At 36.9% G+C, this 15316-nt stretch overlaps 3 protein-coding genes and 1 pseudogene across 7 annotated transcripts in view; 3 read left to right on the top strand and 1 right to left on the bottom strand.

The window, feature by feature from the left end:
- LOC104813924 (serine/threonine-protein kinase EDR1-like) overlaps window positions 1-1388 on the bottom strand; it is a 6864-nt gene extending 5476 nt beyond the window's left edge. For 2 of the 4 annotated variants that reach the window (XM_010541723.1, XM_010541725.1), the window contains exon 1: window positions 6-1378. In XM_010541723.1, coding sequence (XP_010540025.1) covers window positions 6-463 — 458 coding nt within the window. In that variant the 5' untranslated portion in view covers window positions 464-1378. The other 2 variants (XM_010541726.2, XM_010541724.1) reach the window with 2 other exon arrangements.
- A 436-nt stretch (window positions 1389-1824) lies between these two features.
- Window positions 1825-7096, top strand: LOC104813920 (mitogen-activated protein kinase 15-like). 2 transcript variants are annotated; one of them, XM_010541719.1, is made up of 13 exons: window positions 1825-1993; window positions 2110-2537; window positions 3298-3706; window positions 3795-3922; window positions 4045-4104; window positions 4661-4810; window positions 4971-5126; window positions 5303-5440; window positions 5537-5610; window positions 6032-6133; window positions 6246-6306; window positions 6355-6495; window positions 6797-7096. In XM_010541719.1, exons 2-13 carry the CDS (start codon window positions 2301-2303, stop codon window positions 6833-6835), a joined length of 1695 nt encoding a protein of 564 aa, XP_010540021.1. In that variant the 5' UTR covers window positions 1825-1993; window positions 2110-2300; the 3' UTR covers window positions 6836-7096. The 2 variants fall into 2 exon arrangements, with proteins under 2 accessions (XP_010540021.1, XP_010540020.1); XM_010541718.2 differs by having other exon boundaries at window positions 6246-6495.
- Window positions 7097-11431: 4335 nt separating this feature from the next.
- LOC104813919 (laccase-1) lies at window positions 11432-13747 on the top strand. The gene is made up of 5 exons (XM_010541716.1): window positions 11432-11611; window positions 11726-11877; window positions 11970-12211; window positions 12316-12444; window positions 12531-13747. Exons 1-5 carry the CDS (start codon window positions 11507-11509, stop codon window positions 13628-13630), a joined length of 1728 nt encoding a protein of 575 aa, XP_010540018.1. The 5' UTR covers window positions 11432-11506; the 3' UTR covers window positions 13631-13747.
- Window positions 13748-14509: 762 nt separating this feature from the next.
- Window positions 14510-15316, top strand: part of LOC104813918 — a 2449-nt pseudogene continuing 1642 nt past the window's right edge.

The raw sequence follows: 15316 nt of genomic DNA, 5'->3' as shown, positions 1-15316 counted from the left end.
CAGCAGGAGAATTCTCGGGAGCACAAGAACCTAAACTGATTTGCTTCACAACCTCAATCTGAGTAGCCTCAGGATCCTCTCTGGCACTTAACTCCAGAGCCAACTGTATCTGATACTCTTCTTCAACCTCGGGATCTTCAGAGTCATGCCTCACAGATTCCGACCCAGAACTTAAACCCCTCGTTCCGACAGGGTCACCACTGTGTTGTTCCATCTTAGCTCCTTTGTTCTTGGCATTGGAAGAAGCTGGTGGACTAGGGCTTTTCCCTTGAGCAACGGAGCTTAACCAATTCGATAAACCCGAAAAGGATTTGTGTTCGAGATTATTGCTATGGTGGGACCTTGATGTATCCGGTGGTGGTGATGATACATCACTCGATTTGTTGCTTCTAGATGAGGTTGACCCCTCAGCTTCTTCCGATTGATTGGGCGTGATATGCAGTTTCTTGAGAAAGTTCTTCATGCTTATCTTCAAAGAACAAGCGGTTAATCCGAATGTCAAAGCCGCGAAAATCCCGGCTTAGACTTCTCCATCGCTCGAATTCAAAGGAACAATCTTTTCCGTTGTTTCCCTAAACCCTAATTCCTAGTCAACACGACTCCGTATATTCGGGAATTGAATCCAGATCAACAACTCGTCAAACCTAACAGCTGTTGCAGCAGCAGATTTCAAGCAACGCCCAGAAAATTTTCCCGGAAGCCAAACAGCACGATCGAACAGAGCATCAGAGAAAGCAGAATTCAAGCAATACCCAGAAGATTTTCTCGGATTCAAGACTGACCCATCAGACTCCAGGAGCCGTAAAAGCGAATTCTCAAGCTTTAGGAAGTAGATTTTCCCGGAAAACACCGAGAATTTCACATCCACTTTTTCGATAAAGCGCCAAACAGTTTAAGATCACACCCACACGAGAAATCGAAACAAAAGGAACCAACGTACAACAAAAAGAAATTCTCAGAAGTAGAACCACAGATTCTTCTTAAACAACTAGCAAACCCCAACTCTTTCTCTCTCCTCTTGATAAAGTCCCGAAAACCAAACGTCACTCTCTCTCTCTCCCTAAAAGTCCGACAAAAATCAAGTGGAGAGAGTGGGCTTTCAGGAAGAACATCGAAGTTACTGACATGCAAAAAAAAAGGGGAAAAATTTCTTTAATGGTGAAGCTGAATGCATTAACTTTGAGACGAAGGAAGGAAAAGCCGAATTTCTCAATCCGCTTACTTTAATCGAAATGATAAATTGTATGAACTCAGATTTTGATCCATTAACGGATTCTTCATAAAACCTTCGTTTTTTTTTTCTGTAAAAAGAAACATGTTATGAGAAGTCACACTCCATGTTTTTCCTTCTTTGGATTCGTTAGTTTCCCTCTGAAATGTGGGATTCTGTTTTATCTTTTAAGGCGGTACATTAAAGTGTATAGATTCGTGTCGAAAAAATTATAAAAAATAGTAAATAAAGAAAATAAATTGGAACAATGAATGAAAATATAAAATTTTTAAATGGCGTTCTATTTCAAAAAGTAAAACAAAAAACATAAAATATTTTATTTTATTATAAAAAATGTTTTAAATGAGTCCCGAAAAATGCTATTATTATTAACATTAAAAAATAAAAAATAGATTATTTTCCATATATTAAAATGAGTGTCTTTAAAATTAATTACTTCTTAAAATTAATTTATAAAGTGATTAAATTAATTATACTTAATACTTTTTATAAAATGATAGGACCCTAAGATTTTAATTGCTCGTGCAAAAGCGCCTCTGGTCAACACGTGTTGGATATACATATACAGTAGGCATGATGACGATGATGATGATAACCGTAAACCTGTTCATACGTTCTTCATGTTGGTCGCGATGTGTCTGTTTTATCAGAAACTTTGAGGTATGATCTTATCGCAAGAAACCCTAATGGAATCATGAACCAAAGTAAATATCTTCGGGGTAAAGGCTGCATTTTTAGTTGATTTGTTCCAGAAAAAAAAAGGTATACTTTCTGGTTTCTCCCCTCTCTTATTTCCTGTTTTGTGTTTGATGATGTTTTAGAGTAAAGGCTGGTGCATTTTAATTTTGACTTTATATATTTTCTATATATTTTTGTAGAATATGTTGTGGGATGCGTTTTATATTTGATTATGAGGAGAAGAACATGGGTCTCAACTCCATGGGGAAAAAAATTAATAAAAAATAATAATTATCGAGAGAGACGCGGCGAGGAATGTGGTGGTTTCCAGACAAGTGTTGGGCTGAGAGGAAAATCGGAACGAAACCCTTTAATTGTTGACCTCTGATTCATGAGTGGTGGTGGAAATCTCGCCGACGGTGTTCGTCGATGGCTTTTTCCGGGTCGTCCTCCTTCTTCTTCTTCCGATCATCACAATCATAATCCTTCTTCTTTAACCAATCCCGATGAGGTGGTCGAACATGGCGATTTGAGGGAGATTACCGTTACCGAAGATCTTAATCTGTCTGGGCTACAGCTCATCAGGGTTCCAAAACGACATAACTTACCCATGGATGCTAACAAGAAGGTACGGTTTTTGTGATCTGGGTCGGTGTTTCGTGATCGATTGTTTTCCCTTTGAGTGTAGATGTGATTTGACTTTATGTAATTTGATACGATGGTCTAAGATCTTACCTCCTGACCTTGTTTATCGTGTTTCTCGGGAATTGAATTATTATGAAATGGGTTTGTTTTTATTTTGAGAATCTACGGGTTGAGCCAAAATCGAATCCTCTTGATGGTTGGGTTGTGCAAGAACATAGAAAGTTTAGAACTTTGTTGAATTTAACTTGTCATCATCTGGGCAAAGCAGGAAACGTGTTGGATGCTGTTTTGTTTTGTTGCCTTACCTTTCAAAGGATCAACAAATAGAGGAGTTTTGTGTTGCATTTCTTAAAACAAGCATGATAGGTTCTTGATCAATCTATAAAGATACATCAGTTTAGATATTCTGATGATGTTTGGGTGGGGAAATGATTCACCTAATTCTGTCTGGCATTGTTTTCGGGAGTCAGATATGAATCAATCCGATTCATTTTCTCGTTCAGTTCTGTTTGGTTGGTGAGAAAATGGATGTATGTGAAAGCGATCTGAGGGATTTCCCGCTCTACTCCATGTTGGTCTTACAATTGATTTGAGCTTTTGGTCTTTCTTGATCATTCGTCTACAATGTGCATGATCAAGAATCCATGGTTTCACACATCGTATGGAACAAAATCTTTCCTATGTATTCTGTCATCTAATATTTCTTTTCAGACTAGAATTAAAAAAATTAAATCTTTTCTTAGGGTACACATACAACCGAGTTCTTCACGGAGTATGGAGAAGCAAGCAGGTACCAGATTCAAGAAGTCGTCGGAAAAGGAAGCTATGGTGTTGTAGGTTCTGCTATAGACACTCACACTGGAGAAAGGGTCGCGATTAAAAAAATAAACGATGTGTTTGAACATATCTCTGATGCAACCAGGATTTTGCGAGAGATAAAGTTACTAAGGTTGCTTCGTCATCCAGATATCGTGGAGATAAAGCACATTATGCTTCCTCCTTCTCGACGGGAATTTCAAGATATTTATGTTGTGTTCGAGTTGATGGAATCTGATCTTCATCAAGTCATCAAGGCAAACGATGATCTGACTCCTGAGCACCATCGGTTTTTCTTGTACCAACTTCTTCGGGGTCTGAAATATATTCATGCCGGTTAGTTTCTGCGTTCCTCTTCCCAGTTTGTTCTCGTTTCTTCCTTGCAGTTTGTAAGATTATTGAATAAACAATGTCCTTCTTGCAGCTAATGTATTTCATCGGGATTTGAAACCGAAGAACATTCTTGCTAATGCTGATTGCAAATTGAAGATCTGTGATTTTGGGCTTGCTCGAGTATCTTTCAATGACGCCCCATCAACTATTTTCTGGACTGTGAGTCATCAAACTCGAAGAATCTGATAGAAAGTCTCCTCCTTTGGTTTTCTTTAATTTGGATAAGGTAAGGTTCTCTTTCCGGGGTTTGCTGGCTTAAAACATTTCATCCTTCTGTGTAGGATTATGTAGCCACTCGATGGTATCGTGCCCCGGAACTCTGTGGTTCTTTTTTCTCCAAAGTAAGCTCATCATTCTCAACAGACTCGATTTACTATTTTTTCCTCTGTTTCAGATTTTCCTTTCCATCTGAATTTGACATGTATGTATAACTTGCATTGACTTGTCTCTGTATTCTGTGTTCTGTGGTGTTTCCCTTGGTTCTTCAATTCTACATTTTCATATCATTCATCAATTACTCTTACCCTTCTTCCTTTCTCCGTGTTTTTTATCTAACAATGTGCTTACGTTCCACCAGAACTTTGCCTCAACATCCACCAAGATTGAAACTTTAAGCTTATTTTATATGTCCAGAGCTTTGTCTTCCATGTACCCTTTCTTATGTAAGAGCTCTGTTCTGGATATGTATATACATTTGTAGCTTCTCTCTAGGTTAGTGAGATTTCATACCAGTATTTGGTTACCGTTTCTTAGAATAGTATGCGTGTTTCTCGAGGTCAGTGATTGTGTGGTCGTATGTGTCAGGATATTCGGTGTGGTATGCTCTAGTTCGGTCCGTCCCCGGGTTGGAACTTAAGTTTCTGTTTCTTATGCTAATTCTTCTTTCATCAAATCCAGTATACCCCTGCAATCGATATCTGGAGCGTAGGTTGCATATTTGCGGAAATGCTTCTGGGTAAGCCCTTGTTTCCCGGGAAAAATGTGGTTCACCAGTTGGATATTATGACCGATTTCCTCGGCACTCCGTCACCTGAAGCCATAGCAAAGGTTGGTCCCTTAAGCAGATAAATCTTTCAATCTTTTTAACATCAGATATACTGACACTATCCAAGATGTTCATTGTAATTTTGACAAGTACTGCATTATTGGTGAGTAAGTGAAAGTAATTTTCGTTTTGTAACGAGTATGCTCTATCTTGAACTGGCAGATTAGGAACGAGAAAGCGAGGAGATATATTAGCAACATGAGAAAAAAGCAGCCGGTCCCATTCTCGCGTAAGTTTCCTAAAGCCGACCCCATGGCCCTCGACTTGCTATCGCGCCTTCTGGCCTTTGATCCAAAAGATCGTCCAACCGCAGCAGAAGTAAGATGAATCGAATTTTTACTTTATTTTCCATGTTTCTGAAGCACAAGATCCAAAAATATTTTCACAAAATGAAGTTGAACCTGCACTTACCGCCCTTCTCTAACACGAGATAAATGAAAATCAGACAGGAAATTCACTTTCGTTCTTTCTTGATTTCCTCCGATGCCTAACAGGCACTAACTGATCCATACTTCAGCGGTCTGGCAAGCGTTGATCGTGAACCATCCACACAACCGATTTCAAAGCTCGAGTTCGAGTTTGAGAGAAAGAAGCTAACGAAAGATGATATCAGAGAGTTAATATACAGAGAGGTAACGACCCCTTTTCCCGTTTCTCTGTTTTGATCTCCTCTTCTTCATGGTTCTAAACTACTAACGGATTTACGTATATCTGAACAAAAAATGTAGATTTTGGAATACCATCCACAGATGTTGGAGGAATACCTTGAAGGCAGTGACCAGCTTAGTTTCATGTACCCGAGGTAGGGTTTCCGGCCCTTCTTTCGCTTTCAACAAGACCAGAATTTATTATTCAAATATCCGAATGTGATTCCTTAAGACCAAATTTTTCCGGCAAGTAGAAAACAAGATTATCCTATGCGGAAACCGATTCAACCTGATGGATTTTGTTTTCATCTGTTTCAACAGATGATCATGCTAGTGTTAGGGATGAGAATTGTTTCAATGATTATGCTAAAAATCGACTGAAGGGCACTACTACCTGTTCTTATTCTGATATTGATCATACCTGTAACTTAATGAATGCATGCTGCATTATACGTATTTGGTCCTTGCTTGTTGATCTTTCTTTTTTTCTTTCTAGAAACTATATATAGTTGATAACGTTTTCCTCGAGTGACATATATCTAGGCTCGTTCGGGTAAAATTTCTTTGTTAATGCAGTGGGGTTGATCGGTTCAAGAGGCAATTTGCTCATCTCGAGGAAAACCCGGGTAGGATAGGAAGGGATAACGCACTTCATAGACATCATGCTTCATTACCGAGGTATGTACTTCTGAATATCTCTGTCCAAAAATGTTCTTGGAATTATCTCGCCAGTGTGATCTACTACGTATTTACGTATGCATTTTCCGTTGCATCGTTGTTTTATCCACAGAGAGCGGGTTAACAAGAACGAGACGGTTGAGGAGGGCAAAGAACTCGATAGAAGAACACCACCTGGCATGGCTGTTGAGGAGAGCAAAGAACTCGATAGAAGACCCCCCCCTGCCATGGCTTCAACCCTCGACAGCCCAAAACCCGAGGGTTCAGACAATGGAGGAGGGTACAGTGCTCGTAACCTGATGAAGAGCGCTAGTATCAGCGGCTCCAAATGTATCGGTACACAATCCAAAACCAACATAGAGGTAAATCCAAGAATCCTTCAAAGTTCAAACATAAAGCCGCCTCCTTTCATCAGTTGAGCCCAAGATTGGAGTTTGATGAATCAATATGTTATCTTTTGCCTTTCGCATCGATACCCGTTGTGCATTTTCCTATCGTTTCTCTGGATTTCTCGAGGATTGCACGATAACGAGGAACGATCCATGGAAAAGATTAATGTTTTGATCGAATTTATTTCTTCTTCTGTTGAATCACAGAAACCGAGTTTGATGTAGTCAATGTTCTTACACCTGAGGATTGACGCTCTTTGTTTATATCTCGCAGGACGCCATAGCTGAAGAACAAGATGAAGCAGTCCCTTGAAGTTGAATCTCTGATCTTTTTTTCTTACCATTTCTGTATGTTTTTACAGAGTTATAGAAGTGAACTTTTCGTTTTCGCCCTCGTTTACCTGGTTTGGTGATCTCGGGCTCGGGATCGAGGCGAGTGGGTTTAATTGTTGTCTCAAATAATTTGGGGGTGAAAGTGTGAAAACAAAATAAAACTAGGGTTCTCATGTAATTTTGTTATTTGACTGATGAGAGATGACTGGTACAATTACAAGAGGCGCGACAATTTTTAGCACGTGTATTTACTTACAAATTCGATTTTTGTATATCACTACATTCAGACATTATATATATATACACATATATTTATGAGATTACGTACAATTGCAATTGGCTCGTATAAATAAAACCAAATTCAAGAAGATTCGATTCAGCTACTACCCTTTTGGCTTTGGGTGAAGATTATGAATTATGTGTTAATAATTCTCCTTTACAACTAAACTTCCACGTTATGTCCATTCGGCATCGCTGAATATATTTTACAATTTAGGGGAAATTAGAGTTTAAAATAAAATCTAAATGATAATGTTTTTTTAATATTAAATAATGACATTTTATCCCACAATATAGTTCGGAATTTCTTTTTGTTCACAGAAAGGAGAAATGAACTGAATTTTATTTTCTTTTTTCGAGTAATAAGTAAATACTCAAGCCTCCCGGTCCATTATATATTTCATATTTGTCGGGTTGGAAATAATAATAAAAAAAAACATGTGAAAAATTCACGCACACCATGCAAATTAAATTTGAAATAAAATAAAATCTAATTGGATTCTACCGAAATCGAAGATTAGATGAACGGGACGAAGCTAATGCTGTGTTAGTTGGACTTGTGATGCATGCATGCGTGTATGTATATATGTATAATGTATGTATTCTTAGTTCTCATGCTCTTATATGATCTCTTCATTCAATTTTTTTACTTTATTTCAAGCTCCACGATTCCAGCTCAATTATAAAATAATGTGTATAATATATAGTACTATGGGAAAGAACATAATTAACGGTCTTAAAAAAATAAAGAAATTTAAATAGTTGATTAGTTGAAAACATTACTCTTTTAATGTAAAAGTGGATTATAATTGGACTGACGAAGCTACCGACCCCCCGAAAAGAAAACAAAAAAGACAATAATTACGAGGAAGAAGATATCAACTTGGACCGACTTTTAGACTCCAATAAATTTTATACTCAAGTAAAATATATCATTAAATTTGGAACATTTTTCCAAAAGTGAGATATCCAATTAAAATACAAAATTGGATTTTGATTTGACAAAAATACAGAAATCGAACGCCAAACAGCAAAACACCAAGATGATTATTTATATATATATAATATTGCTCCAAATCCATATCGTAATATAGATACACAGAAATTTTGAATTGGTGTCTTAGATGTCTTAGGTATACATATCTAAAATATGTACAAATAAATAAAAATATAATGTATATTTGTTTAAAATATAAGAATAATCGAGTGTGGTTAAATTTTCTGTGTACGTTTTATTGTTTGTTTCAACATATTCAGATTAAAAAAACATTTTGGAGTCGAAGAGTTTTATTTAAAGTTTTCTTTTACAATAGAGCCCTAATAATTTTCAGTTACGGCGTTCGCAAAAATAAACTCTATTTTAATGATTTTCCCTTTTTTTTTTCAAAGTCTCCGTTATTTTACTTTCCTGAAATGTGAGATTATTTCTTGTAGTTATTCATACTAGTTTTTTTTTTACTTTATATTTCCATCACATTTTAAAATAATAAGAATTCTACAAAAAAAAAATATTTATCAATTTACTTTATACCGGGGAGGACTACACTTTTTTAATAAACATATTTCAATTAATTCGATTTCTTATTTTTATAAATGTTTTCCGCGTGCTATTAAGAAAATAAATAAACTCCACTCTCAAAAAAAAAAAAAAAAAAACCGAATCCATATTAAGAAAGAATGAGAAAATATTTACATATATCAACAAGTGGTCAGTGGACCATACGTCCTATCTGTCTTTTCTCATTTTTATGATTTAACATTAATATCATCGTATTCAAAACTTAATTCGCTTCTTACATCTTTAATAAGAACACATCCCATGACATCTTACACATACGTATATATATATATATACATATATATACACACATATGTATATGAGGAGGGCATCGTGCAAACGTCATATCGATTTAGTTTGAATGATTGCTTTATTATCCCTCTTCCACCAACCCACTCTCTCACTCCATGGATTCAAAGCTACCAATCATATTCATATATATATATTCAAGGAATAGTATATGGTTCTTTCCATTTTATTTCTCAGTTTAAATTCTCTCTTTCTATTAAATCTTACTTTGTAACTTTTACGATCAAAGGAGAAAACCTACATATGAGTTGGCAACCAAACATGGTTAATATATCGTGAGATTGGGGTTCGACTTCTTATCGACTCACTTGTCATCTGTTAAATACGGTTGATTTATCTCCTTCGTGTGTGTGTCGCAGATTCGTGCATTTGGACGTGGAATTTACTCGGTCAATGCGTTCGAAAGATAACAGATGAGATTCCCAACATTACCAAAAAAAACTTTTACATTTATATCAAATTTATATACGAAATAATTTTTTTATTTATTTAATAATAAGAAATCTAAAATGAGATGTAATTTTAATTTATCCAAAAAAATGTTGAATCTAGTTGAGCAAATGACAAGATAAGAGATTAACTTAAGAGTTATTTTACACGTGCTTGTCATCGATAAGCATGCACTTCGTTAGTAACAAAACGAGCGAATGGTAAAACTCAACACACAACAAGAGTCAACCATGGTCCATTATAATTTCATTTTATATATAGATTTATACATAAATAACATGTGGGGTGACTTTTAATATTTCATTCAAAAAAATCCATGGTGGATATAAATTATCTGGACGGCAAATCCAATGAAAGTTGTCTGATCAAGTTCAAATATTTATCCACCGTTCACAATATATATTTATATATATCCAACTTTTCGTGTATTAGACAGAGTTTTGAATTCACATGTGTAGAGACTGTAGAATACAATTTATTTTATGAAATATTTTTTTTGGTGATATATGAAACTTAAAGCCGATATAATAAAAAAATTTATATATTTATTTTTTAAAGGATTTTAATGGTATCTGAGTTAATTAGTGTATTAATTTTACACGCTTTCAATATACCCTTTCTATACTCCAAAACTAATAAATGGTTTATGTAAAATAATTTGAAATCGATTAAATTACCTCATTGGAATTTAAATATAAATTCTTCAGAATAAACTATCTATCTTAAAACTCACCTTACTCGTGTATAATATATATGTACAAACATTTTTTTTTCTTTTGCCTCAATATATACAAACTTTTAATGCAAAAAAAAAAAACAAATATCCATTAGAATTTCAATATATATACAAACTTTAAAGAATAGAAAAATACGTACATATGATTAATATATCTTTATTTTTCTCTATTTTTTAATTATTTGTGCTTTCAATTTTCATCAGTATTTTTTACAATTGTACGATTTTTTTTTCTTCCATACATCTTAGTTAAGATTATTCTTGTGGGAATTTGATGTAATTGGAAACGTTACCAACAATTATCTAATTATTTTCAATTTTATAATTGCCCTACAAAGTTAATTGAATCCCCTTTTACATTTGTTATGAAATATTATAAGCTATTATTGCCAATTTGCCACAATATTTCCAACTCATTCAAAGTTGGTGTTTTGGACCGTACCATTTATTAGCAATGCAGAAATAAAAAAAATTATCCTTTACATTTGTTTAATGAATCCACCTTTGGACTCTCAAATGTGGTATATAATTCGACATTTTCATCCTTTAAAAAGATGCAAATAATTAAATCTTTTAAAAGATGCAAATAATTAAATCATTTGGACCAATCAGAGAATTTTTCGTAATTCAAATTAAAAAAACAAAGATCATTGTTGGTCCTTCGTGACAGTCTCACCTACCGATCCACCGTCACAATAAAAATCCAGCCTTTATACAAAACTTCCCACTTGCAATTTCTAAGTAAATTAGAGATGGCAAAAATACGCTTAATGTACAATAATTATTTAATTAAAAAACACATTTCAAAATAAAGGAATGAACGGGCAGTAAGAATATTATTCTAGAATTTCTTTGATTTTGATTAAATTATTTTTTTATTTTAAAAAACTTATCCACGCCGTTTTTGTTAAAAACTTTTTTTTAATTTTATTTTCCATTTAGATTTGGTTCAAATTCGTTTATTAGATTTTAAAAAATTATGTACAAATGATTTTGATTGGATGAAATTTAAAAATGGTAAAACACAGTACGATTCGACGCAATTCAATATTATATAATACGATCCAAAATGGGCATCCTTAATTGATTTTACAATTGTCTCTTGGGTTATTTAGCAAACTTTAGAAAGTTGAGGCACTATAATATGAATTTTATAAATTAAAAAAAAAAAGGAATGTTTGGTGGAAAGGAATCTTAGTGCGGTCTATATAAGAGGGAATATGTTACATGAACAACCAACCATATCAATCTCAAAAAACAAAATAAAATAAAAAAAGCTTAGAAAATAATCAAATAACTTGCGATCGGTTATATCTAAGATGGAGAATTTCATAATCCTCGTAATCTCATCGTTTATGCTTATAACTTCAATTACTTATCCTTCTCCTTCGTATGCCATAACTACACGTCGATTTCACTTCAACGTAAGTTTACATCATTCTTGTATATACTATAGTTCAAAACTATATCGTTTGTACGTTTTTTATTTGAATTTCCAACATATTCTTTTTTTTTCGCGTTTTCGTGAATTTTTTTAGATCGAATGGAAGAAAGTGACTCGGTTGTGCCACACGAAACAGCTCTTGACGGTGAACGGCCAGTTTCCGGGGCCGATGGTGGCCGTCCGTGAAGGCGACACCGTCGAGATCAAAGTTACGAATCGTATATCCCACAACACAACTATTCATTGGTAAGTACTCACAGTTTTAGAGACAGGTTTCCGATTTAGTTTGGTGAACCGGTTCAATTTGACAAATGTTTGGTGCTAAATGTGGTTAATAGGCACGGTTTAAGGCAATACCGAACCGGTTGGGCAGATGGGCCGGCTTACATCACACAATGTCCCATAAGACCGGACCGGTCGTACACGTACCGGTTCGTGGTAGAGGACCAAAGAGGAACACTCCTATGGCATGCTCACCATTCCTGGCAGAGGGCATCCGTCTATGGTGCCTTCGTCATCTATCCTCGACGGCCCTATCCGTTCCCTTACCCCGTTCGATCCGAAATCCCTATTCTACTAGGTACAAAATAAATAAATAAGTAAATATATATATATTTTTTAATTCGGATTATGTATATACATAGATGCATACACAAATATGTGTGATGATAAAAATGTGTATAGGGGAATGGTGGAAGAGGGATGTGGATGACGTGGAGAAGGAGATGATGAAGAGTGGAGCTGGTCCTATGGTCTCCGACGCCTACACCATCAACGGCCTTCCCGGCCCTCTCTACCCTTGTTCCTCCAAAGGTCCGGCTTCCCTCGTACCGGTCAGGTTTATTCCCATCCGGTTTAATCCGGTTTTGTTGTTTCTCACCACCCACATTTTGGTGCAGATACGTTCACTCGGGAAGTGGAAGCCGGAAAAACCTACGTCCTCCGTATAGTCAACGCGGCTCTGAACAACGAGCTCTTCTTCGCCGTCTCGAACCACACCCTCATCGTCGTCGAAGTCGATGCGGTTTACACTAAACCGTTCCAAACCGGTTCCATCATGATCGCCCCCGGCCAAACCACCATCGTCCTCCTCCGCACCCTCCATTTCTCCGGCGACTCCTTCCCCATCGCCGTCGCTCCCTACGTCACCTCCGTCTTCCCCTTCAACAACTCCACCGCCCTCGGCTTCCTACGCTACAAGGGCAAACCCTCCTCGCTCGTCCCCTCACGCGCCGCCGAGGTGCGCGTGCCTTCGTCGCTTCCCGGGATGCTGGACACGGAGTTCGTGACGAGATTTTCCGACAGCGTCAGGAGCCTGGCGACGGAGGAGTACCCGTGTCGGGTTCCGTCAGAGATCGACAAGCGAGTGATCACCATGATCAGTCTGAATCTACAGGATTGTCCGGCGAATCGAACCTGCGAAGGATACGCGGGGAAAAGATTCTTCGCATCCATGAACAACATCTCGTTCGTCCGCCCACCGGTCTCGATCCTGGAGAGCTACTATAAGAATCGGACAAAGGAGGTGTTCGACCTAGATTTCCCCGACAAACCCAGGAAGAGATTCGATTACACTGGGGTCAATCCCTTGTCGGAGAACATGAACACTGAGTTCGGAACGAAGCTGTTCGAGGTCGAATTCGGAGCGAGATTGGAGATCGTATTTCAAGGGACGAGCTTTCTGAACACGGAGAATCATCCGATTCACGTCCACGGGCACAATTTCTTCGTTGTGGGATCTGGGTTCGGAAATTTCGATCGGAAGAAGGATCCGGAGAGGTACAACCTCGTGGATCCGCCGGAGAGAAACACGGTGGCGGTTCCGACAGGTGGGTGGACAGCGATTCGGATCAACGCCGACAATCCAGGGGTTTGGTTCATCCACTGTCACCTCGAGGAACACACTTCTTGGGGTTTGGCGATGGGTTTTATCGTCAAAGATGGATCTTTGCCTTCGCAGAAATTGCTTCCTCCTCCTCGCGATCTTCCTCAGTGTTGAAATCTTCGATTTTGGTTTCCAGAGTTTATGATTTTCTTTTCTTTTCCCCTTCCAAGAAAAATCTCAGTTTTGGCGGTGAATTTGTACTCATGGAAACGGTTTCCAGATCGATTAAAGATGGATATTTATGTTTATCACTATAAACCCTGATTTAAAGTAATTGTACAAATTCAAAATTAAACATTAATTATATTTGTGATAATAATCTGACACGTGTAAGGCCGCGATCCTCGTAACTGACGGCGAGAATCTTGCCACATGGCACTGAAAGTGAAGAGGATCGTGGGTGTCCTTAGACGAAAAGACGACACGTGTCTACGCTCCACCTCACAAAGCCCCATGCATTTGCTTATTATAGGTTTCGATAATCAGACCAAAGTTTTTTTAGCCTTTTCCTTCTGTTTTCTTTCCCAATCATATCAAGACAAAGAATGTATCCAAAAGCACTGTATAAAAATGTATATATATATATATATATATATTATCGAAGGTATTAATATCGTCTTACTAAATATATTTTAAAAAAATGCACTGACTAACTGAGGAATATATACATCCAATATTTGTAATTTGTGACGTCATCACCGGTGACATAATCAAATCTTATCGAAAGAATTTTTTTCATTCAGTTTGTATATATGTATGCACCATTTAAAGATTATTAATCGACTTTGGTGAAAAAAAATATTTGAAGTATAATTTGATTTGTGATAGAAAGATTCTCTATCATAGTATAAATATAAAAAAATAACCCCGATTTTGCATACGTGTCATAAATATTATTTAGATCGATTACTAATTGGACATTATTAAAATTACTCAATTTTCCCTTGCTATATAAACCTTTGACCTGGTTCTTCATCCAAAGATCGACATGCACAAGCCAACATCTCTTTAAACCAAAGAATCTCTCTCTCTCTTCTCTCTCTCTCTCTCTCTCTCTCTCTCTCGATCTCTCGATCTCTCGATCTCGATGGCAGCTTCGGTGGATCCTCTGGTTGTGGGGAGAGTGATAGGAGACGTGGTGGATATGTTCGTGCCGACGGCGAACATGTCTGTCTACTACGGCCCGGCTGCGACATCAAACCCCCCGCCGCCGCAAATCCTCCCACGGTCACCATCTCCGGCCACCCCGACGAGCTCTACACTTTGGTACCGTATATACTATATACACACACACACATACATATCTAAATGATCTCATGCATATACACGCCTGTATACACACATGTACTACCTACATGCACCGGATACATGTGTGCAACCGTTATGTACATGTATATGATGGCATCACTCTTTTTAATGGTCTTCAATTCATCATGATACCCATACATTCATACACACGCACATCGGTGCATCATGCCTACATATATGCACCACATACATGTGTGTATACATTACTGTTGTTCAAGCACGAGACTGCATGCGAATAGATAGATACATACACACATATATGATATATATAACAATGATTTTTGTGGCTTACATGTCTATATCTTATTGGTATTGATGCATGCAAAGGTGATGACGGACCCGGACGCGCCTAGCCCGAGCGAACCAAGCATGAGAGAATGGGTCCATTGGTGAGGAGTGTGACACATGCAGTACAATATACCCAACCATATATATATATATATATATATATATATATATATATATATATATATATATGTATATGTGTGTGTG

The sequence above is a fragment of the Tarenaya hassleriana genome, unplaced genomic scaffold (assembly GCF_000463585.1).
Source record: "Tarenaya hassleriana unplaced genomic scaffold, ASM46358v1 Cleome20, whole genome shotgun sequence".
Classification (NCBI taxonomy): domain Eukaryota; kingdom Viridiplantae; phylum Streptophyta; class Magnoliopsida; order Brassicales; family Cleomaceae; genus Tarenaya; species Tarenaya hassleriana.
This window is presented reverse-complemented; position numbering and strand designations above follow the sequence as displayed.